Source organism: Vicugna pacos, chromosome 13 (assembly GCF_048564905.1).
Source record: "Vicugna pacos chromosome 13, VicPac4, whole genome shotgun sequence".
Lineage (NCBI taxonomy): Eukaryota > Metazoa > Chordata > Mammalia > Artiodactyla > Camelidae > Vicugna > Vicugna pacos.
Window position 1 is genome coordinate 44,649,322 of NC_132999.1, and position 26,492 is coordinate 44,675,813.

The 26,492-nt window shown below is 54.4% G+C and overlaps 1 protein-coding gene across 4 annotated transcripts in view; it reads right to left on the reverse strand.

Annotated features, from left to right (window-relative positions):
• The window catches only part of NHSL3 (NHS like 3), a 30,406-nt gene that overhangs the window by 3,117 nt on the left and 797 nt on the right, over positions 1 to 26,492 (reverse strand). The window contains exons 1-7 of one of the 4 annotated variants that reach the window (XM_015240943.3): positions 17,526 to 17,749; positions 6,668 to 6,838; positions 6,526 to 6,581; positions 6,080 to 6,203; positions 5,373 to 5,489; positions 2,752 to 5,289; positions 115 to 2,327 (exon numbers count right to left, since the gene is read on the reverse strand). In XM_015240943.3, coding sequence (XP_015096429.1) covers positions 2,305 to 2,327; positions 2,752 to 5,289; positions 5,373 to 5,489; positions 6,080 to 6,203; positions 6,526 to 6,581; positions 6,668 to 6,838; positions 17,526 to 17,616 — 3,120 coding nt within the window. In that variant the 5' untranslated portion in view covers positions 17,617 to 17,749 and the 3' untranslated portion in view covers positions 115 to 2,304. Of the gene's footprint in view, positions 1 to 114; positions 2,328 to 2,751; positions 5,290 to 5,372; positions 5,490 to 6,079; positions 6,204 to 6,525; positions 6,582 to 6,667; positions 6,839 to 8,678; positions 8,859 to 17,525; positions 17,750 to 26,492 lie in introns of those variants that run through there. The other 3 variants (XM_072974856.1, XR_012079332.1, XM_072974855.1) reach the window with 3 other exon arrangements.

The window sequence follows — 26,492 nt, forward strand, 5'->3', positions numbered from 1 at the left end:
CTTTAGCAATGTTAAACAGAAGAGGCTCACTTTGGGGTCCAGAACATTTTCCCTTCTAAACGTGGGCCCAGACCACTGCCCTGTCCCTCCCCATTAAGAAGCAGCAGCCACAGCCAAGTTTTAATCATTTAATTAATTAACACCTTTGAATGAAACCCACACAGAGCTTTTCCATGTGTCTCACTCCAGCTTTGGGGCAGAGGAAATGGATTGTTTGTATAGACATATCAAAGACTCAAAAATTTAAAGAAATATATATATATATATACTTCTCTCTCTAACATTTTTATGGAAATTAAAAATCAGAGGCTTTTGGTCTCTCCATGTGCACTAGGTCAAGCTCATTTATCCCAGAGGACAAAGAAGGGTTGCCTCTTGGAGATCCTTTCTCCATTGTACTCTGTCCCACCCAGTGGGGAAACAAGCTCAGAAGATTCTAACTGAAGATAAGGAGCTCAAATAACACGAGGAGGGGAGGGAAAGACACACAAGGTGGGCTCCTTCCCACCTCCAGCAGCTCTAGGCTACTGCCAGGGCCTGGTGTTACAGAAGCTTTGGCCTGGTCCTGGTTCCCGGTTCCCAGGGGGTTGAGTCAGGAGCTCTGAGCTGAGCACTGCTTACTAACTGTCCTCTTTCCCCTACTCACTGGGCAGGTGCAGCGCATACCCAGCAGCAGCTCTCCATCACCCAAAGGGCAGAGAAGAACACTGGTTTATAATGACAGGAAGGAGAGACTAGTGAGAGCCAGAGCTACCTGGGTTCTCAGACCACATTCCCCCTGTCCCCAGCTCTTGTACTGGGAAGGGGTCAACCTCTCCTGGGTGGAGGAGAAGCAGCTAAAAGCGAGGTTCCACGCCAGGCTCAAGCCCCAGTCACTATTGAGAAAAGAGGATCAAGACAGAAGGGGTGGTCCTGGTGGCAGCCACGCTGCAGTGGAAGGAGGCACTAGGGCCACCCCCGTGGAGCCACTGGGGCCAGTGGGTAAGCCGGCTTACCTAGATAAGTGGCACAGGCTGAAAATGGAAAGGTCATTGAAATTCCTGGAGAAGGGATGAGTAGCAGAGGCTGATGTCTAGGGGGCAACCACCAGTCTGCCTGTGGGAGCAGAGTGCCCCCTCACTGACTAGGGGAAGAGTCTGGAACAGAATGTACCTTTGGCTTGCCATCCACATCACTCAGCATCAGCTCCCCCAGTGGAGCCACCTGTGCTGAAAGGACATGCACGGACCAGAGGAAAGAAAGGCCAGAGAATGAAACCCATAGGGCCAGGTCTGGGCCCACTGCCCAAATAAGCTCTTTCTTGCCAGACCCACCCCTGCATCCAGGTCCTCAGGACTTCTGCTGAGCTGAAAGGGACCTACCCAGCTTTGCCATGGACCATGGGCTTCTGCCTCTGAAGAGTCGTGCCCACCCACCCCAACCTGATGAAGTGAAATAGGGCCAAGTGCCCATTGAGATGACTCCCTACTCTGTTCTGCTCACTGAGGACAGAGCGAACCTGTGGACCTCCCCTCTGGTTCTTTCTCCCCAATGCATCTGGGACCTGGCAGACTCCCACTTCCTGTTCCGGCGTGGAGCACCTGGCAGAACTGGAAGGCAGGAGGGTGGGTGGTGGTACATTGAGGCACAGGAAGGCTAACACCCCCACTACACCTTTTGTGCTTTGGAATTCCACAGCCCCACTTCTGCCTCCAGCCTGGAGAAGCCTGTGGGAATACAATGATTTGCCCACCTCCAAGAACTGAAAAAAAGGAGCAAAGTGGATCAGAGGAGAGGGACAGATCGGTCCCAGCCATGGGCTGGCTGCTGGGGACTGATGCTGCTGCCATGTAAACAGGCCCTCGGAATGTGGTTTCATGGGCCCTGGAGGATGGACATGCAGCCACTTTTCAAAAGTGCTTTGATTCTGGACTACAGTATGTGCATGATTTGGACATAAAAAGAAAAGAAAAAATTTTAACTCAAGTGAGGTGTTCTGTTCCCAACTCTGTGGCCCTGAGGCCAGCAGGGGGCGCAGCCACCCACTCCCACCAGCTACCTCCTTCAAGATGAGGCTAAGGCCAAGACTGAGACTGCAGCTGCCAGAGATGAATCCACTCAGGAAAAGGCATGAGAGCTGGATGACTTGGAGGGCAGGATCAATACCAGGCTTGCATAAATATCGAAGGCCGTGGAGGTTAAGGCTGCAGGCGTCCTCTCTATTAGGTTAAGTGTCCACCGTTATCCTCTCATCCTTGGAGCCACTCAGGTCCCTGAGATTGTATTCCTGGGATGGGTCAGCAGTGCCAGCAAGGTGCCCAGTGGTCAGACCAACTCTTTCTGTGGGTCTGTGGGGGGAAAAGAGATACTCAACAAGGGGCCTCCCAGCTTGGTTTTGGCCACTAAGAGCCCAGGGCACATCCTCACCCCTCACTTTATTGACCATGCCAACAGCACTGGGCTAGACATTTCACAAATGTTCCCTCTGCCACTATAACATATCACTGCCCCACACATTACAGTGAGGAACTTGAGGCTAGCATGAGTAGATAAAATGGCAAAGTTGGAATTCAAACTTAGTAGGTCTGATTCCAAAGCTCCACACACCATGCTCCTTCACTGTAGCCCATCAGAGGTGACAGGTCACCCTTCCCAGGCACTGAGACCAGAAAAATCTGAAAGATCCAAAAGCAAATCCCTAGTGGCAGGACTTCTGATACCTATTTCCCATGACCAGTGATGGGACACACACCCTACTGCTGCTCACTGTACCTGAGCCGGGCTGGCCCAGCTTCTGCTCCTCTGGGCCCACCAGCTGCAGGACACCTCCATTCTTTGTCAGCTCCTCCTTAGTCCTGTCCTCTGCATGAGGGAGCCCGTTGGTAGGAGGAGCAGTAAGGGGCTCAGCCCGAGGAAAGCAGGGGGAGGCGGGTGGGGGGACTCCCCCAGAGGGCTTGCGGGCCACGGGCGGGGGAGCCTTAGGTGGCTTCTTTGGGGCCTGGGGTGGCCGTTGCTCTGAGATGCTCCGTAGTTCAGCTACCAGGTTCCGCTGGAGGTCAGCCTGGGCCTCAGGGGACACAGGCCGCTCCAGCTGCAGCTTCTTAGTGCCCTTGGAGAAGATGAAGCTGGCCGTAGAGGCAGGGGACCGTGGCTCTGCCTCAGGTGGTCCATTGGGCTGGGCACTCACAGGGCCCACGCTGGCCGCCAGACTGGAGGCCTTGAGTCGCACAGCAGCATGGAGCCCTGAGGAGGGGGCAGGTGCTGGGCTGGCCCGCCCTGACAGGGCCCTTCGTAGTGGCTTCTGGGGGGGTGATGGCCCTGTTGCTGGATTTGGAGCCACTGTGGGGGCGCCCACAGAGCGCAGCCGAACCATCTGCAGGAGTGAGGGCGTGACCAGGGGTGCACCAGCATCCTCCCTGGGGAGCCCCCCACCCTTGCTGCAGCCCACTGGTTCCTTTCGAGGGGCCTTGGCCAGAAGCCCTGTGACAGAACCAGCAGGAGGTGGGGCTGGTGGAGCTGGAGGAGGGTCTGGGGTATCACAGGGCTGGCTCTGGAAGGAGACAGTAGCTGAAGGGGGCTCCAAGGGTTGTGAAGGGCCTTCAGGCTCAGGGCCAGCCACAGAGAAAAAGGCCTCCTCGGGTGGAGGGAAGTCAGCCATGGAGAGGTCCTGCTCCTCTGGTGCAGGAGGTGGGGGTGGGGGCCAGTTGGGATCTTGAAGGGACTCCTCAGTAGTCTCTGGGGCAGACAGAGCCTCCTCAACCACCTCTGGCTTCTTAGTGGGTGGTGGGGGTGGATGATAAGATGGGGGTGGGGATGGTGGGGGTGACGGGGCTTTGGAGGCAACAGGAGATGCCTTAGGTGGGGTCAGGGATACCTGGGGAGTGGGTGGGGACTCAGGACTGGCAGCAGTGGTAGAGATGGGCCCAGGGATCACAGCCAGGGCAGCTGGAGCAGGGTCAGCTTGGTTAGGGCTCTTGGGCTTTGAGGGAGGTGGGGAGAAGGGTGCAGGCACCTTGGGGTGAGGAGGTATGACGAACCTGTCACCCAGGGCGGTTGATGTGTGTGGACCAGAACGATCTGAGGGGGCTGGATCAGAGGAGGAGGAACAGAGAGACGTGAGAGAGGAGGACACAGAAGCCCCAGGAGATCGGAGGGAAGTGACACGCTCTGGTTTAGGGGGTTGGATCTTGCCTGGGGAAGCAGAAGCCCCTGCTAGACCCTTGGGAGGGAGGGTAGGGGTACCACTTTGGCTCGAGTATCCACTGGAGGGTGAGAGTGTCCGTTCTGGGGAGCGTGGGGGGCGCCGGGAACCAGCTGGAGACAAGCCAGGCACCCAGCCACCTGCTGAGTTGGATGGACAGGGTGCTGCCCCCATCCCTTCTGACCCGCCTGTGGTGGGCGGCCGGGGCAGCTGTGGCTGCTGCTTCCGCTCGGGCTTGGGGGGCAATCCCAAGGGCCCATCAGGTGCTGCTGAGCCACGCTGATGGAGCGAGTGGGTCCGGCGGGGAGGTGGTGGGGGCCGCTTCAGCTTACGTAGGGACACACTGCGGCCAGACAGCTGCCCACCACTCCGAATGCTGATGGTGTCCGAGGCCTCAGCAGTGCTGCCCCCACTGGGAGAGCCCCTCCCACTGCCCCCCTGGGGAGGGGGCACCACGCTATTGCTGGCCACAGAGCCCTCCGGCCGGCCCTCAGAGCCACCCTTAGAGGAGAGGGTGGAGCCGTCAGATACGATGGTCTCAGAGGACTGGGAGTGGCTCCAGTTGTCACTGGAGGAGGAAGGGTGGCGGCTGCGGGGCCTCGGGCTGGAGGCTGAGAAGAATCGGCCCAGTGAGCGGACAGAGGCTGGGCTGGCTGAGAGCAGGCTGCAGCGACTCAGTGTGCGCAGGCTGCAGCGGCCCAGGGCCACCACGTCCACTGTAGGTGGCAGCACAGCATGTGGGATCAGCTTCGACAAGTAGGTGGCCTGGGGCGAGATGGACATGGCCGGGCTCAGGGGTTCCGGCGGCCCTGCCCCTCCTGTCAGTCCGGGCACTGCTAGGGACATGGGCCGGGTCAGTGGCAAGGGACGGGCCCCCGTGGACCGGCCCACAAGGCTGTCATCCCGGTAGACACGGTCGATGTGGCGCTGTAGCATGGCCTCTGCCTCAGCACCAGCTTCTGCCTCTGCCTCCAGTGCCCGCAGGGACACCCTGGCCCCTGGCCCTGCGGCTACTCCCGCCGGGCGGCCATCCACTGTGGGGATGCGTACGGCCTCCCGTGGACCAGAAGGCCGAGGAGTACCTGGAGCCTCACGTTCGTTCCGCAGGCCTGGACCGGACAGGGAAGACGTGGGAGTCAGCAGAGGGGTTGGCCAGGGCTCCCCACCCAACACCTCCACATCGGGGGCTCACCGAGTTCCTTCTGCACATGCTGTGGCAGTCCCAGCACGGTGCTCCGCCGCTCCCGCCGCCGCCGCCCTGACTTTCCAGATGATTTGGGAAATGAGTCATGGGGTCGGAAGGTGGAGCCTAGGGGCCAGTCCAGAGGAGAGAAACTGTTAGAGCAGGTCTCGGGGCAAATTCTGCAGAGCGCTACTTCTATAGACTATTAAGAAGAGCTCTGCGAAAAAAGATTTCCACAGTCAAGTAAGCATGGGCAAAGCTAGGCTGGGCAAAGCTACAGACTTCTTTTCTGCAAGCCTTCTGGAAGGCTTTACTAGGTCTATAATGGTAATTTCCATTTGGCGAACACCTATTGTGTGTTAGCATGCTAAGCACTTGGCATTCATTCCAGTAAGGTAAGTATTCTATCCTCATTTTTATAGAACATCAAACAGAAGTACAGAGGTTAAGGGTTGGCCCAAGATCACACAGCTGTAAATAGTAACACTAGGCTCAAACCCAGGTTTCCCAACTCTTAACTGGCCTGCTTTTCAGTTAATGTTCATCATGAATCTCCAGGAGGACACAGGGTACTATATATTTCCTGAATTCACTGAGTCACAGAGCCTTGGGAAACACTAGATTAGGAGGAAAAGGGGAAGCTGCAGGTGCTGGGACCCAGATGGTGGCCACCACCCCTCTCCCCTGTGCAAGAATCCCAGCTGGTAAGCAGACACCTTTGCGCTGGATCATCTCAGAGCGGATAGAGAGAGCGTCCTCTGCCGTGGAGCTCTCGGCCGTGAAGGACGTGGTCTGGCTGCAGAAGGAGATGCTATCTTCATCAGGCCCGGTCCGGGAGGACTGTTGGGGGAAGGATCAGGCCTTGGCCTCAGACCCAGAACCACCCTAGAGGTGTGAGTGGGGCTTACCCTTGCCTCCTCAGGCTCCCCTTTGGAAATTTCAACCCAGGTTCACCTCCCTTTCCTCCCACCCCCACGCCATTGTCACCTAGTACTGAGCAGGCATCAGCTAGAACAATCCTGGACCAGCCCTCAGGGGGCATCTAGTCTAGCCCTTCATGATACAGAAAGGAAACAGTTCCAGAAGGCTGCAAAGACAAACTTGCCTGAGATCACCAGGGAGGGAAGGGTAGAGTCAGGACTGAGCTGGGGGCAGGGCTCACCTGGATGCTCTGGGTGTCTCCATGGTCCCAAGCACCCTTGTTCAATTTCTGTTTTTCTGGAAGACACCAGAAAGCTGTACTGAGCAAGGCACCAGACCTTAGGAGCTGAGAGCAGCGCTGGAGGGGAGGAGGCAGAAGTTACCTTGGTGCTGTAGGGAACGGAGCCCCTCCTGGGCCTGCGTGTGCAGCTCTTCCAGGTGAGGTGGTCGCCCACTGGGGAAGAAGACATTATCCTGGTGCTCATCCACTACAGACACTGGCCCCTGGCCAGGCCCTACACTTAGACGTTTGTCACTCTCAGCCTTGGCAGAACCTGGTGGGATGGAGGAGGAAGGAAAGTGAGGCCCAAAGGCATCTGGGCCCTGGGGATGCACAGGCCCCACAACAAGGGCACCCACAGTCCCCAGACTGCACAGGGCACCTGCACATACATGCAACACCCACTTCCCAGTCTACTCAGGACACAGTTCTAGGGTATACATTCAACACACACAACTACATCCAAGGGTACATTTATCTGAGCACCACACCCCACAAAGGGTACCATACCCAGGGCCCATATGCCCATCAGATATGCACACAAGACCCCCAGGCTTCAATATGTATACAAACAAACAGCATCCAAGTATAACCACATCTGTGTACCCGCACCAGAGCACTCCCAGCCCCCAGGTGTACACACGATACCCACAATCCCCATTCTGTACAGACGCAAACAATAGCCAAATATACACACAACTGTCACTCAGGGCCCCATGCAAGGAACCCCAGTGTACACAGAGCCCATAACAAATACATTCCTCTTGTCTCCAGATCCCGAAAACTTTACAGGAAAACAACCCATCTTTTTGTACACCCCCTTGGCCCAGGTCCAAGAAAAAGACACCATGGGACACTAGGAATGGGTGGGCACTAGCAAGGGTCATACCCAGATTCCCAGGAAGTCCTGGGGTATGGACCAAACCAAGGATATGGTCTCTTGGGTCCCCTACTCACCCATGTGGCTGTCCCTTAGTGGAAGGATAGGCAGGGGAGGGGAGAAAAGGGATCTGGGCCCCTCCACTCCCAGATGAGGCAGCCCCAGCCTCTCTTGGGGGAACAGTCCCAGGCATCCCCCTCTCCTGGAGGCCCAGGCCCCTGGCGCAGAGGAGCCAAGAGATCCATTACAAAGGATCTTATTACAGGCCCCGCCCATGGAGGAGCTGGTCATCCAACCCTAGGAATAGGGGGCTGTGTCAGCACTTTGCAGCTCCAGCCCCCCTTTAAATGGAACCCACAGCATAAGCAAAAGCTCTGGGAGGGTCATGTGACCTTGGCAGTACCTTGTAGAAGGACAGGAACAAAACAAGCCCTTTAAAGGGCCACGCCCCAAGATCCGGGTCTTCAGCTGACACCTGGCCTGCCCTGTCCTCGGTCCTCAGCCCATTCTTCAACAGCCAAGCTCCTGCCCAGGGAATCCTCAGGAATCCCACAAAGTCAGAGCTAGGAGGTTTCTCAGGGACCATCTCCCTAATCTCATGAATTTACAGCTCCAAAAACAAGCATAAAGTTCTTGCTTAAGGTCACCCAGCAAATCGGAGTCAGAACCAGGACTAAACCCGAGGTTTCCACTCAACCTGGGGGTCCTCTGACCCCCACATCTTACTCCAGGCCTGAAAGCCCAGTTCCTAGAAGGAAGCTGGCATAGGCCCCTCCCACCAAAATTTCACCCCCAGGTCTCTAGACATGTGTTTGCTTATCTGCTCCACCCCCAACTTCCAGGGGTACTACTTTCCTCTCTACTCTGCTCCCCACATCCCATCCTCCCCACACACTGAGCTGACTTGGAAGGGGGTCCCCTACCTCTTGGAACTGAGGTACTGGAATGTATTCAGTAAAGTGTGGGTACCCCTGGAGGAAAGCAGTCCTGCCGGAGGACTGCGGGCTTCAAGGTCAGACACCTGGAGCCATCCTCCAAACAAGAAAAGATCAGACAAAGGCAGTGGGAAAGCAGCTGGACAAAGGCACCACCGCGGACAGGAGTCTGGCCTCATTACTGGCCCCCATCCCCCACCCCCTTACCTTCCCCGGCCTTGATCCCCCATTCTACAGAAGAGTCTGGCAAATGGGGGTGTCAGGGATACCTCATCTTCCCCCCAGCCACACCCACTCACCCTTCTTCTTGAAAAGGCCGAGGAGCGCCGGGAGGTGGCGGCCCAGGAACACCACCATGACTGCGGGCGCCACTCGGCTCGTCCCCTACTTCGACCTCTCCAGAACGCCGGGTGACGCCTTCACCATGACCCAGCGCGAAGGGGATGAGTCTGCGACCAGCTGCAGAGCGCCGGCTCCAGGCAGACGAGGGGGAGGGGCTGCTCTCCAGGTCCTCCTCCCACCTTCAGCGCTGATCCCGCCCATCCACCGACCCCGCCCCTCGAGTGTCCTGCATGGGCACAAACCCTCCCAGACTCCGACAGGGAAACTGAGGCCCAGAGTCTCTGGAGAACCTCTAGGAGTTTCAAAGATATAATTCCAGGGGCAACCCACTACCCCTGTGCCTGAGTCCTTTTCTAAGCAGTCCAAAGCTAAGGCAGGGGTCCCAGCTGCCAGATGGTAGGTGGAAAAGCTACTAGACTAGACTTGGCAAGGTGCCCACCCCTGCTGTCCTCCTGGCTGGTGAGGATGATTCCCTGGGGAAGGAGCTCAGAGCATGGATCAGTCAGGCAGAAGCCCAGGACTCCTGGCGGGGATGGCAAGGCCACTGGCAGAGGTCCCTGGAGGCGTAGAAGCCAGCCCAGGACACAGTGCTGGCTGGGAAGCCAAGGAGATGCCCAGAGTAGAATCACAGTGGCTGGTGCTAATAACCCCTCATGTGTAGGTGCAGCCCCAGATTTTCCAAAGGATTATTTTCCCACTTTGGTAATGTGTAAACTCTCCAAGGTCACACAACACAGACAGGCCTTCAGTGCAGACCTCATGCTCCTCCAGCCCAGGATTCTTCCCATTGGCCTCATTCTGTGACTCAGTGACTCTGTTGGATCACCAGGCAGAGAGAGCAGAATGAGCCAAGAAACAGCTCAGAGATGAGGGCAGTAAGACTGGGGCCAGGAGGAATGTACTTGGAGGGAAGTCAGGCCCAGGTTCAAATCCAGCTCCATCACACACAAGTCATGACTTCGTATGGAAACAAGGCCAATAACTCCTCTATAAGACTATTGTATCCATTCATTTAATCAGCAAATATTTATTAAATTAGTACTAAGGGCTACAGCTAACGGAGAGCTTTCATCTTGTTCACCAGTATATCCCTAGTGTCTAAATCAGTGTCTGGCAAATACTATGTGTTCAATAAATATCTGATGAATACATGAATTAGATAAACCAGCAAAATAATTTTATATAGTGAGGGCTGAGGAGCTGTGACAGGAAGTAGGTGCCGTTAGGGGACATCAAAGAAAGGCCACTGGAACTGAGACCCGAGAAGGAGCCAGCTAGGGCAAGTGCTGGGCACAGAGCTTTCTAGAAAGAGGCAGCAATGTAAAGGCCTTGAGGCAGGCGTGGTGGGCTTCCCAGAACAGAGAGGAGGCCAGTGTGGCTGGAACGTGGTAAGCAAAGGAGAGAATGGCAGGACATGAGAAGAGGCAGGAGGTAGGACAGGTAGGGCCTTGGCAGAGTCTGGATTTTATTTAAAGAAACCCAGGAGGTCAATATTGAAGGTTAAGCTGGGTATTGACAGTGTTAAAAGAGATTCCCCCTGGCAACTCCGAAGAGTAGCTGAGACGGTGGACGAGAAGGCCTGTGAACTGGAAGTGCTGTCCCCCAAGCTCACCTGAGGACACCCCCCTCTCACAGCGCCCTTCTCTCTCCGAGTCCCTAGCGATCTAAGAATTTGCAGTGGCTCCCACCCTGCAAGACCGTTCTGCTGGTCCTTCCCCGTTGCTGAGCCACTTCTCAGGGACCACTCATGCAGACAACCGAGCCCTGGCTCTCTGGAAAAAATTCTGTGGGGCTGGATGGTATATATCCACAGATCATTGAAATCTAAACACCACTCCTAAGAAGTAGGCACTTTTATCTTCATTTTGCAGATTAGGAAATGGAGACCAGAGAGAGCAAGCATTATAAAGCTGGTAAATAGGGGGGCAACATTTGAAATCAAGACCCACTTAAAACCAAAAGCCATGTTCTGTCCACTGTGACAGCTACAAACCTGATCTCTCCTCTGAAGAAGGGTTGAATGACCCTATATCATCCCTGCAAATTTGAGGCTTCTTGACCACATTGTCCCCTCTTCCCTCCTTCGTAGGCCAGACTCATCCACCCTTCTTATTAGTCCCACTCAAATGGAAAAGAACAGTAGACTGACACTTGTAGGCTGATTAATTCATGCCAGGCACTTTGCCAGGAACTGGTGGAAGGCAGTCTCTGCCCTCACAGATCTGACAACAGCACTTCGAGGTGGGTACTCGAAGATATTCTCCTGGTAACTGACCATGGGTCTATGAGGCTCAGAGAGCTGGGTGACTTCCCACGCTGTGGCTGGCCCCAAAAGTGGAGCCTTCAACCATGCAGGATACAGCCATGCTCAGCTTACCTCAACCAGCGAAACTAAGGGCTGAGCTCTGCTAAGTCAGGGGACGGGGAACATCAGCTCAAGGTCCCAGGTCCATAGCAGGCAGTCAGGGCCACAGCTGCAAATTCCCCAGCCAGATCCAAGGCTCTCACACTTGATAACATCTGGTTCCCCCAGCAACACCCTTCCCCCTACCCACCCAAGGCTAGGCCAGAGCCAGGCCCTCTCTGAGACACCCCAGGCACAGGTGTACACACCTGTGGCATGTCTGGGGGAGAGGCTCAGCAACTGGAGTCTCAGGTGGAGGGCAGGCACCTCACAAAGAAACTAAGGCCCAGAGAGCAGGAGGACCTTGCCCAAGGCCACATGGAGTGTTCCAGGACTTCCTGCCCGGCAAAGTCCAGAGGTGCAGCCTGGCGCTGAGGCTCACCACGCAGCTGCAGCCTCAGCCTCCCCTACCTGCGCTGGGGAGGAGGCTTCAGGATCAGAGAACACACCTTGCCCACCTCCCCGGCCACACCTCCCAAGGCACAGGGCACATCAGGAAGCACATCTGCAAGTTCAGGAGCTTAGCGACAGCTCCCCAGCAGAGATGTGCGGCACACACCTCCAAAATGTCCCACTGGGCCATCCCTCCAGGCGGGTGCTCTCACGGTCACGTCCACAAAGCACACCCACGTCTCCCTAGTCCACGTCCTCCATGCACATGAGTGCCAATGCACGGACGCACACAGGGCCCTGCTGGGTGGCTATGTGTACATGAAGGCAGGTGCATGTATCACCACTCTGGGGCTTTCCTGAGCCTAGGGACAGGAAGGAATGATGGAGGGAGCTCCCTGCCGTCTAAGGCCACATGCGGATGTGCGCATGTGTACGCAAGTCTTGGCAACATCCTGCACCGGGTGAGGCCTCAACCTGTCCTGTTCCAGAGCAAGGGGCGGGGGCTGCGGCGCACCCACAGCCAGGCCGGCCTGACTCAGGAGAGAGGAATGAAGGGGGAGGGCTCAGCTGCCCAGGTGGCCTCGCTCAGGAGCCAGGAGGCAGGGTGTTTGGAGACCCTAAGTCTCAACCCCTCACTGTCCTACAGGTGGACAAACCAAGGTTCAGAGGGGGCCAGGGTCTTCCCATAGGAGCAGAAACCAGAGCACGTATAGATTTTATTCTCTTAAGGGCAAGACAAAGGAAAGTGGACATAACTTTCAGGTGGAGGCACTTTCCAATTTTCAAAAACTTTCTCTTCTACAGTCTCGCAGAACAAGAAACCTGAGAGGTAGGTGTGCGTTCCCTTCTTACAAATGAGCACAAGGAGGCTGGAGGGAAAGTGACTTGCTCAAGGTCACCCAACAAGGAAATGACCAAGCCCACATTCGAACCTGGGTCTCACTCCAAATGCCTTAGTGATCCTAAGTCTCAGGAAATTAAGGGGGTGGGGAGTCAGAGGGGTGGTCCCAGTCTCAGTCCCTGCCCAAAGTGGGGGAGCTCTGCACCCCATCTGTGCAGAAGGGGAATCTCCTTCCTTCCTTTTCTCAGTGTGAAGCCCCACCCTGGCCAGGGCAGAGCTGACAGGCCGGTTCTACGGTAAATACTGGGGGGCAGGGAGTGCCTGGGACAAGGAGGGGAGGATCCCTTCCCACAGGCGCCTGGGGGAACGGGCAGTAACACAGGGAGGAATTAGCTACCATGATATTAATAAATGTCATAATGAGTTTCCGGGTCAGTATCTGTTGCTGACAATGACATAATAATCTCTTTCGGCCAGCGTGCAATTCTGACTTTCCAAAGCTCTTTCCTTTGTTCCTTCAAGGCATGATTATCCTCATTTTATAGATGCCGGAGAGGCAGCCACCATGAACTCAAGAGAGAAAAAGGCTGGGAGTCAGAAGGTCTGGATTCCAGGCCTTGGACAAACAAACCAGCCTCTCAGGGCCACAGTCTCATCTGTAAAGTGGGACTAATACACACCTCATAGAGTGCCTTGGAAAGTTAAAGCCACGCAACCAAGTGTAAACACAAAGTCTCTGTCGTCATCAGGAGCCTCTGCCTCTCCAGGATCTGAGTGCCAACTGAGACACACATGGTCTCACTAAATCCTCCTCACCATACAGAGACACTCCCCTAGGGTTAATGACTTGCCCAAGGTCACACAGCTAGCAATGGCAGAGTCGGGATGTGAGCCCAGCTCTGACTGGCTGCCAAAATCATGTTCTTCCCATGCCACCAGAGGCCTCCTAGCCCATCCACTTCCGGAGTGCTCTTCAAATCTCAAGTGGAGTTAAGAACCATTGTTAAGATAAGGTTTGATAAGGGACACTTAACATCAGCTCCAGTATCAGCTCCTCAGTGGCCTAGTCCTGTCTGGCAGCCCTAACACCCCTGTTTGGGAGGAAAGGGAATTCAGAGCCCAGACCAGGCATCCCGCTGCCTGGGAGTCAGGAGTGCTAGGCCTGAGCTCTCACTGCCCCTCAATTGCAGCATGATCCTGAGCCAGGCCCTGCCTTCTTCTGGGCCTCAGTTTCTTCATCTGTGAGGTGGGAGGGTAGGAGAGATGATCTTTAAAGAGCCCTTAGTATGCATGACTCTGCCCCTAGAATGAGGGCAGTGGTCCCACTCTTTGCTCAGGGCCTGGGGCACAAGGGGGTTCAGCTTATCTCAGATCCCTCAGACCAGAGAGGGCTGGGCCAGTGCCTTATCTGAAAGCCAGGGTTCCCACAAGCAAGTCTAGACATACAGTTGGTAACAGGTCTCCCCACCCTAATAAAGGGGAGGAGACATAGGAAGAAAGGGGGCAGTGGAGGTAACAGGAGCAGGCCTTCCCCCAGCTGTGGCCCCTGATACTTCAAGCCCAGAGGCAGGGGAGTCTGACTCCACCAATGACTTAGTCAATCTCTTCATCTGCAAAGTGGGAACAATAAACCCTACTAGGAGGAGGGCAATGTGTGTAAACCTGACAGTATAATGCATGGGAACAGGAGGAGGGCAGAGTGGTAGGGGTACTCCCTGAACTTCCAATTTACATCCTCCACCAATCCGCTAACTTCCCGGGACCAAGCCCCCAGCTGGACTGGAGTGGGAGGGTTGAGTAGGATGCCTGAGAGCCAAGGCCAAGCAATCCCAACCAGGTTAGGGTGTCTTTCCAGCAGTGGGGAGACCTCTCCCCATCCACCCTCACCCTTGTCTGTGGTCTAAGGGTATTTGTAACATAGGATCGAACAACTCTTCCTTGAATCTTGGTTTTTCCCCTCCCACTGCCCACCTGCTCCCTCTCTGAGCTGTTGGGGGCTTCAATGCTTAGTCCTCAACCCCTCCTCCGCCCCCTCCCCCACAGTGCTTCCTCCACATGTGGTCTCTACACAGTCCAAATCCCTCAGGGCCTCAGGCTTTCTTTGCCCAGAGGACGTGCAGGCCCCTTCATCATAAGAGAAAACTCATCTATGCCTACAATGATGACGAGCACAGGCTTTGGAATCTGACAGGCTTGGGTTTGAATCCCCGTTTGGTAACCTTGCTGAGTGGCCTTGGACAAGTGACGTCACTTCTCTGAGCTGCAGCTTTCTCATCTGTAAAATGGGGAGAATAATAGCTTCTAGCTTGTAAGACTGTTGGACGACAAATGAATTCATCAATGTAAAGGGTTTAGCACAGGGTTTATCTCTGTATTATCTGCTACCATCCCTGAGCCAAGCAGCCCTCTCTAGCCCTTATCCTGAACATCTGATTAATCCCAGGTCCTATCACTTCTCCCACCTCCTCCACAGTGTCTCTGCAGCTGCCACTCCTCTCCACTCCCACAGCCCTCACCCTGTCCCCAGCCCTCACCTCATCACCTCTCCCCTAGATTACTGCAACAGCCTCCAGACAGTTCTATGAGTTTCTACTCTCACTGCCCCACCCCACCAGCCTGTCCTGAATGCACCTGCCATCTTCCTAAAACACTACTTTCGTCGGTTCCTCCCCTGCTCAAACACCTTCACTGGCTCCCTATGGCCTGTAGTCACCAGCCCTCTCTGCTTGCCTTGCATTCTCTCCCCTATCCCTTCACAGACTAATCAAATGAGTAAGTTCTCAAGCCCCAGTCCCATACCTGGGCCTGTGACAGCAGAGGCTGAGTCCAGGGAAGCCTTAGAATCCTCAGCGTAAGTAAAACCAAAAGGATTGAAGTTTGCATTCACAATGGAAATTTTTCTCCTCCCAAGCACAAGGAAGAAGCCTCAACTACTTTTCTTTCCAACCTCCATACTCTGTCTCAACTCCATGCCTTTGCTCTTGACCATACCCCAGAGTTGAAATGCATCCCTGGCCAGGTTCTCTCATTTAATCAACAATTTAGGAATAATTCCAACCCTATCGTTAATTCAAAGACCAAATTAAGACCAACTCCCCAGTTTTCTAAAACTGACCTCAACCCAAAAGTCTTTTAATATATAATCTAGACTATTCTCCAGCCCCCGCACTTACTTCTGTGTTGCCTTGACATTGCTTTCTGGCTTTAGGAACACCTTTAAAGCCTGGTTGACCCTTGAGTTGCAGCAGGAACTGGAAAAGCACAAAGGGTGCTAGAAGCCCCATGCGTCTTCCGCAAGGGCCAGTGAGCAGATTCTGTAAACACAGACCTCTTAATCTCTCTCGCCCCCACCACAAATGGTCACAAGTCTGGACCCACAGTTGGTTCTCAGGAAACCATGAGATTAGACTGGCCATGTGAGGGCAGATGAAGATCCCCAGCCCCAGCCCCAGCCCAGCCCCACCCCACCCCACCCCACCCCACCCCCATGCAGATTTCAAGAGAGACAGGTGGGCACAGCCAGATTTCGGGATTACTGCGACAGGGAGATGACTGGAAGGTCCAGGAGTCTCTTATCAACCCACCTTCTGAGGAATCTCAGAGAGTGTACAGAACTTAATTAACCCTTTTCCTAATAATCATGATTATTCTTCAAACCATTGCACGCGATGACCTTGGACAAGCCCACCTACCTTCTCTAGACCTCAATCTCTTCATCCACGAAATGACTAGCCAGAACTGTAAGGGTCCCAAGAAGTCACCTAAGCTAAGCTGCCCTAATTTCGCAGACAGCCCCCCTCTAGGAGCCAGAGAGGTGCAGGGAAATAAAAGCAATCTGCTCAAGGTCGCAGAGCCCATACCGGAGCCAGAGCCGCACTGAGAACCCAGACCCCATAATTCCCAGCCTAGGCCCTGTCTATTGCCCCCTGCTTGGAGGGATGAGATCATCAGGCTTAATTCCGAACCTCTAGGAATGTGGGCCATCCTAGGAAGACAAGAGTGGATTCTCCCACCACAGCAGGGAGCTCCCCCAAGCCACCTTCTTCAGGATTCTCTCACTCCCAAAGACCAACAGATACCCGACTCTGTTGGAGATTCTTTATCTTGTGGTTTGGGGAGTGGATCCCCCACCCTGCCCCTACCCTATGTCTGGCTTCACCAGGTGAGAGAACTAGGCACCCCCGACAACTCCTCCTCCAACACCCCTTGGCACCCGGGGATACCCTGAATCACCACACTCCCTGGGGAAAACCAGAAATCCCGGCTCCCAGCCCTGGGGTTGGAGGCCTTCCCCATTCTGCCCCCTCCCCCCTGACTTGGAGGATGGAATGTGACCCGCGGAGGGATCCCGCAGCACGCCGGCAAAGGCTGCGTTCCAGCTCGGTGGCTGCACTGAAAGGGGGGGAGATGCGGCAGCGACCACGGGGACCACGGGTGGGGGGAAGGGGAACAGAGAGAGGCAGTGGCGACGCGGATGGGGGTGGGGAGGGAGCCCAGAGAACCAGTCCGACTCCCGATCACGCCAGATGGAGGCGGCCCGAGTCTCCAGCCCCTGGTTTCCTGCTTCTCCCCTCCACCTTTGTCTCCCCTCCCTCCTGCAAACTTTCAGTCCGTGGGGGTTAAAGCCTGGGGAACAAGTGTGCGTGAATGTGTGTGTGTATAAGTGCTTTAGGGTCTGTCTTTGAGCCTGTGTGTCTAGTTGGTCATGCAGTTTTGAACCTGTGTGTACATATATGTGCCTAAGACGTTGGGCAACTGTACCTGCATGACTGATGTGTACGATTGTGTCTGAATCTGCGCGTGTGGTGTAGTTCGTGTGGCTGTGTAAACCTTATATACAGGTATATGTACCTGTGTCTCAGGATCTGTACGTCCCACAGCGATGGTGTGTGTGTGAATATGTATGTGATTGTGTCTGCATGTCCGCACATCTGAGTGGGTGTTGTGCATGTGACTGTGTAAATTGTGAACATGTACGTGTGCCCGTCCGTGGGTATTTTTGCGTACCTGTTTCTGTGTGCCTGTGAGGGGTAGGGTCTGTGAGGGGGATTCCCGGCCCCCCACACTCACACCCATCAAGCCCCGGGAGGGGGCAGCACCGGCGGCGGCGGCTGCGGCAGGGAGACCCTCCTCCCCGCCTGCCCCGCCCCCACCCCCAGCCCCTACCTGCCGGCCGCTTCGCCGACCGCCCGAACCGCCAGAAGCTGCGGGCCCGGGGGCCGCTGGGGGCCTTCCTCTTGTGGTGTGAGTTGCCCATGGTGGGCGCGGGAGCAGGCGCGGGAACCCTAGCGCAGCCCAACCAGCCCGGCCGCCGGGCCCGCAGCCACAGGAGGGAGGCAGAGAGAAGCGCGGGCGGCCACCGCAGGCGCCCCCAGCCCCAGCTCGGCCACGCCCCCGAGCTCTGCAGCCAATGGCCGGGGCGGGGGCGGGGCCGGAGAAGGGGCGGGGCCTGGCGCACGTCCCATAGGCTCCACCCCTCCTAGGACCTGGGAGACCTGCTGAGCCGCCCCGCCCAGAGCGCTCTGGGAAGGGCCGGGCCTGTCCAGGTGGGGCTGGCTGATCGCTCGCTCCCCCAACTCAGGGGTTGCCTCTGAGATCTGCAGTGGAACCAAGAGAACAAGGGGCCCAGGCTCCAGACAGGCGAGTTACGGAGCCTTGCTGCTCGTAGGGCCCACCAACCACCACCCCGTGAGTGTCATGTGTCTGTGTGTATATCTCCTGTCTCTGCTTGTGTGTACAATTATCTATCTGACTGTATTTCTGCAGTAATAGTATTCAAATTAGTAACAGCATCTTTTATATAGCGCTTTGTGCCAGGCACTGTGATAACTGTTTTCATGAATTAGTTTATTTCATCCACAAAATAATTCTGTGAGGGAGGTACTTATACCATCCCCATTTTACAGATGGAAAAATTGAGGTTTCATGAAGTCAACTGATTAGCTCAAAGCCAAATAGCATTAAGCTACAGAGCCAGTACTCAAACCCAGACTGACTCCAGTACTCACTGCTCCAGGCTACCCACCCCTCCACTTTATCTATGCCTCTGCATGACCTTGAAGGAGGGCATGTAATTGGGCATTTGTAATCGTGTGCTTGAATGTGGCTATGTAGCTGTGTATCTGTGACCCTGAACCTATGGGTTCCTCTCCGTATAATCATCTGCATGTGACTGCATGTCTGTATCCATTTAATTGAGTCTGTTTATATAGATCTGGATGTGTACTTTTGTGTATCTGCCTATATAATTGTGACCGTCTCTCTCAAGGTGGCTGAATATCATTGACTTTTTTTTTAATATCACTGATTTTTGTGTATTTGAATTGTAACAGCCTGCCTGTTACATGTAAGCATGCATGTAAGTGAAAATGTCTCTCTATAAGACTGTGTAATTGCATGTGCTTTTGTGTATCAGTATGACTGTGCAGTTGTTTGTTGTTGATATGCCCATATCTACATTGGTGGGGGGTCTATGTGTAAGTAATGCAGCATATAGGTAAACATACGTGGAACCACCCATGTCTACGTGCATCTGTGGAGTTCTCTGTCCCTCTCTCATCTCTCCTTGTACAAGTCTTTGTTTTTCAAAGCAGGCTAAGTTTCACCCCTTCTGAAAGCCTTCCAGGCTGCCCAAGGCCCCCACCCTTATGTCCTCACAAGTGTCTTGTATCCAGGGACCTGCCCAGGGCCCCTCATACTGGGCAATGACTTATCTTTACCATCACTACCCTGTCTCTCCAACCAGAGGCAGCATGGTGGAGAGAGAGAGAGCATGCTGGGCTGGGAGTCCACAGCCTTCAGTTCTAATCCCCTTATGGTCATCTTTTCTGCCACCTAGGCAAGCCCCTCCACTATACCACACTGCCTCTTATGCCCAGAGGCTCCAAGACATCCTGCTCCCTCCCTGCAAAATAGGAGAGTTGAAGTCACACCCTCCCTGAGGCCCATCTCTTGCTAAGAGACCGAGGTTGAGAACAGTGCAGTCCCTGAGGAGCTGGTATTTTATTCATATACCCAGGAAATACTTATTGAGCATACACTGTATACCACACTGTGTGCACCAGGCTCCCTGCTTTGCACAGAGAAGAGGGTCTTAGTGTCATAGTTTGATGAGACCTCAGAGATCTGCTAGCCAATTCCCTTAATTTACAGACGGGGAAACTGAGGCCCATAAAGGGGAAAGATGGTATAGGGAAGCAGAGAGACATGCAAGGGTAAAGTCCAAATCCTTTGGCATGAACTGAGTGAGGACAGGCATACAAAGAGCTTAGAAGGATGTCTGGAGGGTAGCAGGAGGCCCTGCAGGAGTCCCCCACCCACCAGTTCAGCCTCATCTCAGACCACAGCCCTCTCATTCTCAGAGCACCAGCCACACAGAACTGCATGCCACTCCCCAGTGTACACCTCGGGGCCTTCACACATGCTCCTTCCTCTTCCACCTTTGCCTGTCCTCAAGGCCCTGCTCAGCAGTGTCCTCCTCCATAGTGTCTTCCTTGCCCCTGGTCCAGTTCAGTTCTCAGCGCTCCCAGGCATTAGTGCTGTCCTCAGATACAGTACTGACCACACCTCAGGGCTCCCCAGCACCCTGTGTAACACATCCCAGCACTTATCTCAAGACAGGGGTTTGTTTTGGTGTCTCCCTTTCCAACCAGAAAACAAGTTCCCCAAGGGCAGTGATCTTCTCACTCCCCTTAGTAACCCCAGGCTCAGCACAGTACCTGGCACATAGTAGGTATTAAACAGAAACTGGCAGAAGTGATGATGATGGCACTTAAGTACTGATGGAGGTGAACAGGCACAGGGAGGAGAGTCCAAGGCACTCTCCCAGTCTTTCATTCCTTCACTACAAGGGCTGTGCTTGCTCCAGGATCCAGGAGGAAGCCTACTGCCAAGAGCATGGGAGAGCCTGGGATAGGACTGGCGGGAAGAAGTAGGCGGTACTGAAGACATACAGACCAGAACTCCTGGAACCAAAAGGCAGGGCTTGAGTGTCTCCTGACTCTCCTGGAGACCAGTAAAGGCCTCGCTTGGCTAGGGGCTTGGAGGAGAGGGTGTCCTTAAGCAGACAGGAGGCTCTACTTGGACTAGATCCCACCAGCAGCCCCCGGGCAGCATGCACTTTGCCAGAAGATTTGGGGCTTAACCTCCTGGGAGGCTGAGCTATCGCCCCTCCATGCCCCCACAGAGCACTCTGTGAATGCAGCTGGCAGCCTTTGATGAACCAGCCCCCAGGACAGTGGAACACAAAAGCACAGAGTCCAGGGAGTATGGTAACGGGGGAGCTGGACAAGGAGTTCATCCCTCCTGCCCAAGGAAGCTACTTCCACCAACTTCCTTACCCGAGTCAGCCGCAGGGTTGGAGGTGGCCATGGGGTCTGCAGACGGGAGGTGGAGGTGTGTATACCTGCTCTCCCCACCCCGCCACACTCACTGCGGCCTGAACAATATACAATGCCTCCTCTCATGCGTTTTCTTCAGCATGTGACAGGCCAGGAGCAGTTGAGACAGCTTTGAAGGTTTGGGGAGAAGGGAATTTCCCAGGGGCAGGTGGGCGATGGGAGGTTCTCCCCCTGCCCTCTGCAGACCAGAGTACAGATTTGCCGGCCACAAGGTATAGCTGACCCAGTGCAGCAGACCCTGCTGGCAGCCCTGCTTCAGGAGCAGGAGAGGGAGAGAGTAGGGCGGGGGGATGACCCCCCAGCCTGAGGGGGGTTTCCAAGAGAACCTGGGCCATGTGCCATGGGTGGGGATTTGGGCCTCCATGGAGGGGGAGAGGGAGAGGCTGTTGGAACAGGTTCCTGAAGGTGACGGAAGTAAGGGAGGGGATGGATGAGGCCTTCTTGGCTTCCTGCTCCTCTCATCCCTCCCCTGGTAGAGGCACCTCTCTGGGAAAGGATTTTCCATTTGAAGTTAGAACAAAGGAGTGGGGAAGCTGAGGTCAGCCTGGCAGGGGTGGGCTGCTGTTCTGCCTCTAACACCGTGTGGCCTTGAGCAAGCCACTTCCTCCTCGGGAACTCAGTGGCCCATGTGTATGTGCCATGAGGGCCCCCTGTGACATCTCAGGCCATCCATTCTGAGTGCCCACGATCTGGAGATGTCCATGCTCTGGGGGCCCATATCAGATCACCCACCTACCACCCAAAGCCAATTAAGGCCAGGCCCTGTGCTGGGCAGTGCAGAGGGAAAAGTCTGTCAACATGGCTCCTGCCCTCAGGGTGTTTGGAACAGTGAAGTATGGCAATTCCTGTGCCCCAAAGAACCCAACAGCCAGCAGGTCCCAGCCCCCAGCAGGAGCCTTGCCTAACTCCAGCTCTGCAAATCCCTCCACCCCAGCTTCCCCTCATCCTTCCATCTTAGCTCAGGTATCACCTCATGGGGAAGCTGTCTCTGACCCCACCTGGGGTTACTCTGTTCCCTCCTTAGTCACACTTCTTGACCCTTAATTACTTGTTCAGTGTCTGCCACCCTGCCTCAAATTGTGAGGTTCATGAGGACTGGGACCGTGTCTTTCATTTACCCTCAGGACAGGGTCTGGAACATAGTAGGTACTTATTACTAATAGTAAATACTTAATAAGTATTTGTGCAATAAATTAGTGAGACCCCTTCCTCTCCCATTTGGACCCAAGGCAGACAATGCTCATCCCTTCAGAGGGGCCTGGAGGAGGTGGACCCAGACTCCTCTGTGGAAGCCACTCCCCCATTGGATGTGTCCCACAGCAGAGGGAGCCCTGCCCACATCATATCAGTCCAGGCCCCAGGCTAAGGACACTGAGATAGCCCTATCCAAGAAGGTAGCCAGGAAAGCATATCCTGTCCAACTCCAAGTCTCTTCCGCACCCTGCTCTAGGGCCTGAGGGCAATAATTTCCCCAGGGGTATCACAGAGATTATGACACTGGACCAGGCCTTGAGGAGTTCCCTGGATAGAAAAGTGAAGGGAAGCACATCCTAAGTGGGGGACAGCACATGCAATGGCACAGAATGTGGAAATACATGGAGTGTTTACTGGAAGGCAAACAGATGCCACCCTGACCTCAGAGAGGCCAAGTGCCCACTAACCAAAGTGCCTTTGTGTCCTCACTTTACCTTAGAGCTACACAGGCCCCTTCCTCAGCAGGGAGAGATGGCATTATTCACACTGCATTCTCCTCACCCACCTTCCTGTGATGTCCGGGCCACTGGGTCCCAATGTTGTATCCAACTGACTGGCCAGAGGTGGGCTCTCCTTTCCTAAACATAGCTCCCACCCCCAGGCCCCCAGCCCCTACCAGCTTGCTCCTCCAGCCCATTCTCAAACTCAAAGAATTCTAAAATGAGAAGAGGCCATCAATGGTCAGAGGCCATTAAAGCCTGTCTTTTTGTTAAGACAGTGTCTTGCCAAGAGTGGGGCAGGAGCACTCGGCAGAGCAGAATTCAAACTCAGGAGTCTCTCCACAACCCCACACCAAGGACAGTTCTCCCTGAGTGAGTGGCCAAAATTCATGGGGTTACATCTGCTAAGTCTGGTGAGGGAGCTCCTAAATTCTCACTGTCAGTACCACAGCCATCCCCATCCCACCCCCAGCCACTAGTGGCCCACTGCCTGAAAGAAACCTTCAGGAGGGCTGTATGCTCCTTTCCCCAAAGTCGGTCCTAAGATTCTACAGCACTTACTCCCCTCCAGCGTCAGAGACACATCCAACCTCATATTATCTTGTTTAGAGAGTGTGGCCTCTGGAAGCAGACCGAGTGGTTCTGTCACTGCCACGCTGTGTTCATCACTTCCATGCAAGGGGGAACCTTGCCATCTTGTCCCAAATATTTGCATTACCCTGAACAGTGCCTGACATTATACAGCAAGGAATAGGTCTTCTTCAAATGAATGAAGCTGAGTGACTCTGACCACCTTACTTTCACCCTCTGGGCCTATTTTCTCACCTATAAATAGTAATAACTGACTACTTCCCAGGTGGTTGTGAGGACAAGGGAAGACAGTCATAAAAATGCCTGGCCAGGGTCTGGCACTTAACAGCCTTCATGTTCCTCTTCAAATGAGCCAGCACTCTGCCCTCTTTCCAAACTCTGCTCACCTCCTCCAGGAAGCCTCCCCAGATTATCTGCGAGGCTCCATTTCTGGCATCTGTCCCTGAAACACTTCTCCCCACATGCTTGCCTAGAGTCCAGGTGATATTCTGGGAAATATGGATTCCTGCTTGTTTTTTTCTTTCTTTTTCTAGTACCTGAGTCCTCTGTCAGAAAAGGAAAGGCTCCACCTTCTGTGGATCCCCCCTCAATAATCATCATGGGCATCTGAGGTGTAACCAAAGAGTTGTTTTCTAAACATGGGTCAGGTTAAACTGAGCTAATGCCCAAGTCCTCAGCATCACAACGGCAGCAACCTGCAGCCATCTGGACCATGCTCCACAGTTCACAAAGCACCTGAATGTCTGTTACCTAATTTGATCCTTGAAACACCCCTGTGAAGTCAGATTTGTTATCTCTGTTTTACAGATAAGGAAACTGAGGCTTAGAGGGGTTAATAACCTGCTAGTGTCACATGGCCCAAGATGGGCAGACTAGGGACCAGGATGGAGTTGTCCTGTCAGCCTCAGAGCCCATCCCTTCCAGACTGGGTCCTTACAACTCAGATGATTAAACTCACAAACACAATAATAGCGGCGACCCCTTACATTTCTGTGGTGACTTCACATTCATATAATTTTCACATCATATAATTTTCACACCCTTTCTTGTGAGACTTGGAGAGACAGAAAGCTCACAGACCCATCAAGGATATGTCCAGCCAGAGGGTCACACCTGTGAAAAGGTCCCCTCTCTTCTAGAGACAGTAATGGAATAAGTGAGGCCACAGGGAATTTGCTTGCCCTGTGTCATGGGGCTTGCTAACCACTGGGCCAGGATGTGGACTCTCATTAATTTGCCTGACTGATACTCTTCCCACTCTGTCAGTTCCCTCACTTTTCTCTGGGCCTCTTCCTAGCTGTAGACTGGGCTGAATAAAAAGATCTTTAAGCCTTACCCTCCTAGTCCATGTCCTTGGAAGAATCATGAAGGCAGGACCAGTTTTGGAGACAAATGATTTGAGTTCAAATCCCAGTTGAGCAAATCAATCACTCATTGTCCCTAAGCCTCAATTTTTTCATCTGCAAATGGGTGCAAATGAGATAATGGATACAGGGCTCCTGGCACATTCAGAATAATCAATAAATGTCAGACTGCCTCTCTTTTCTAAGTCTGTGCAGGCCAGTGAGGAGAGCAGGAGAGTCCAGGAAGACAGATGTTCAAAATCTATTCCAAGCTCTTTTCCCATTTATAATAGGAAACTCAGAATAGGGAAGCGAAGACCTGCATCTGCGGGTGTCTGGTTCAGCCACTGGGATGGGGGAGATAGCGACTTCCCTAGCAAAGGCCCCTGACCTCCCAGGAATTTTGTGTGTGCCTCCTCCCCATCTCCCCCAACCTCCATTCTACACATTTTCCCCAGAAAGAGTTAAGCCTTCTTTGGGCTTCCTTTTTCTCACCAGCAGTGCCAGTGGAGATTAGAGAGATCGGATTTATTTCTCTTAATAAACAGAAAAGAAGTTTGGCCAGGCAGGTGACAAGGAAACAATTGGAATAATAGGAGGTGGGAGCAAAAGGGAGCAGGATTTCCTCCAGATGTACCTGGGGCCACCCTCAGACTCAAGAAAACAACAGCCAGGGGCAGGGAGGTGTTGCCCACGCACGTGGGCCCAAATCAGGCCAACCTGCTGCCCAGAAAGCCCAGTGCTACCCAATACCAAACACAGTGGCTGGGGGAGGCCAGGCCACTGACCCAAGGAGCCCTAACTGAGGCTGTCAGAGCAGAGACCTACAGTCAGATTTCCCAGCCCCTGCCTCCAGCCTGGTCTCCCAAGGGAAAAGGGTCCACTGCCCTGAGGTACACCACTAGCCTTCTGTCTCCAGTCCTTACAGTCTGACCACAATCCACCCTGTTGCTATTCTGACCCATGCCCCCTTGAGTGAGATGGGGATGACTCGAGACTGAATCCCAGTGAGGCAGTCCTGGGACAGACTTCACATGTTGTTGGGGCTGCAGAGCCCTTGGAAACACCCCTTACACAAACCTTTCCTCAGGGCCTGGCTCAGCCATCCCAGCCCCAGTACCCAACTTCTATTTGTGGCTGGGCCGCAGGGGAGCAGGGCCCATGTCCAAAAGGAAGATGGGGCCGGATGCAATCACACAAGAGGCTTTTCACCCTCTTCCTGACCCCTAAAGTGTTCCTTCCAATTCTCCTCCAGAGAAGGTGGTTAAAGGACACTGGGAGGGTAAATACAGGCAGAATGGGATGGGCCAGAACACACCGCCATTTCCTCACCTCTAGCACTGCAGCAGGAGCACAGGAAAGGCAGACTTCCTAGGATGGCAGGCCCCAGGGGAGCCCCACCCTCTTGCAGAGACCCATGCTCTCCCCCTCAAGCAGGAGACAGAAACAGAGAGGAAGATGAGGGAAGAACCAAAAAAGCGGCCAAAAAAAAAGTGACCCCAGTAGGGATGGGCCAGGTCAGCCACCCCTCCCCTCAGGCTGCCCCTCCATCAGGCCATTGGGAGCCTAGACGCAGGCAATTAGCTGTAGCCTCAAGTACCCACCCCCGCCCAGGTACAGCCTCTCCAACAACTCGGGAGCCTCAGTTTCCCCCACCTGCAAGCACACTTCCAACACAGAACGTTTCTACCAGGCCTGGGGGAAGGAGTGGGAGGAGTGGCAGTTGGCTCACATCCTGAGCTCACCACCTCAGGAGGTGGATGTTTGCGGTTTGGCCCAGGTAAGTGGTGAGGGGGGCTAGGTGGGAAAAGCTAACACTGTTAAGAACCTAAAGCATGTTATGCTCCGTGCTGGGTCCTTTTGGGGGCTAGAAACCCAGATTCACCTCAACGTCTGATACACCTTTTGAGTGCAGTTGACCTTCCAGACCCAGGGGGACCCCCCCACCAGAGATGCAAGGCCACTTGCCTCTCCCATTGGCCCCACGCCAGAGTCAAGTCTCTGACCCCCTGACTCAGCAGAGGGCAGAATCTGAGTGAGCCTGGGGGAAGGGGACTGCCTCACCGTCCCAGGAGCCCGGCGGCCAGCACTTCCTGCCTAACCCAG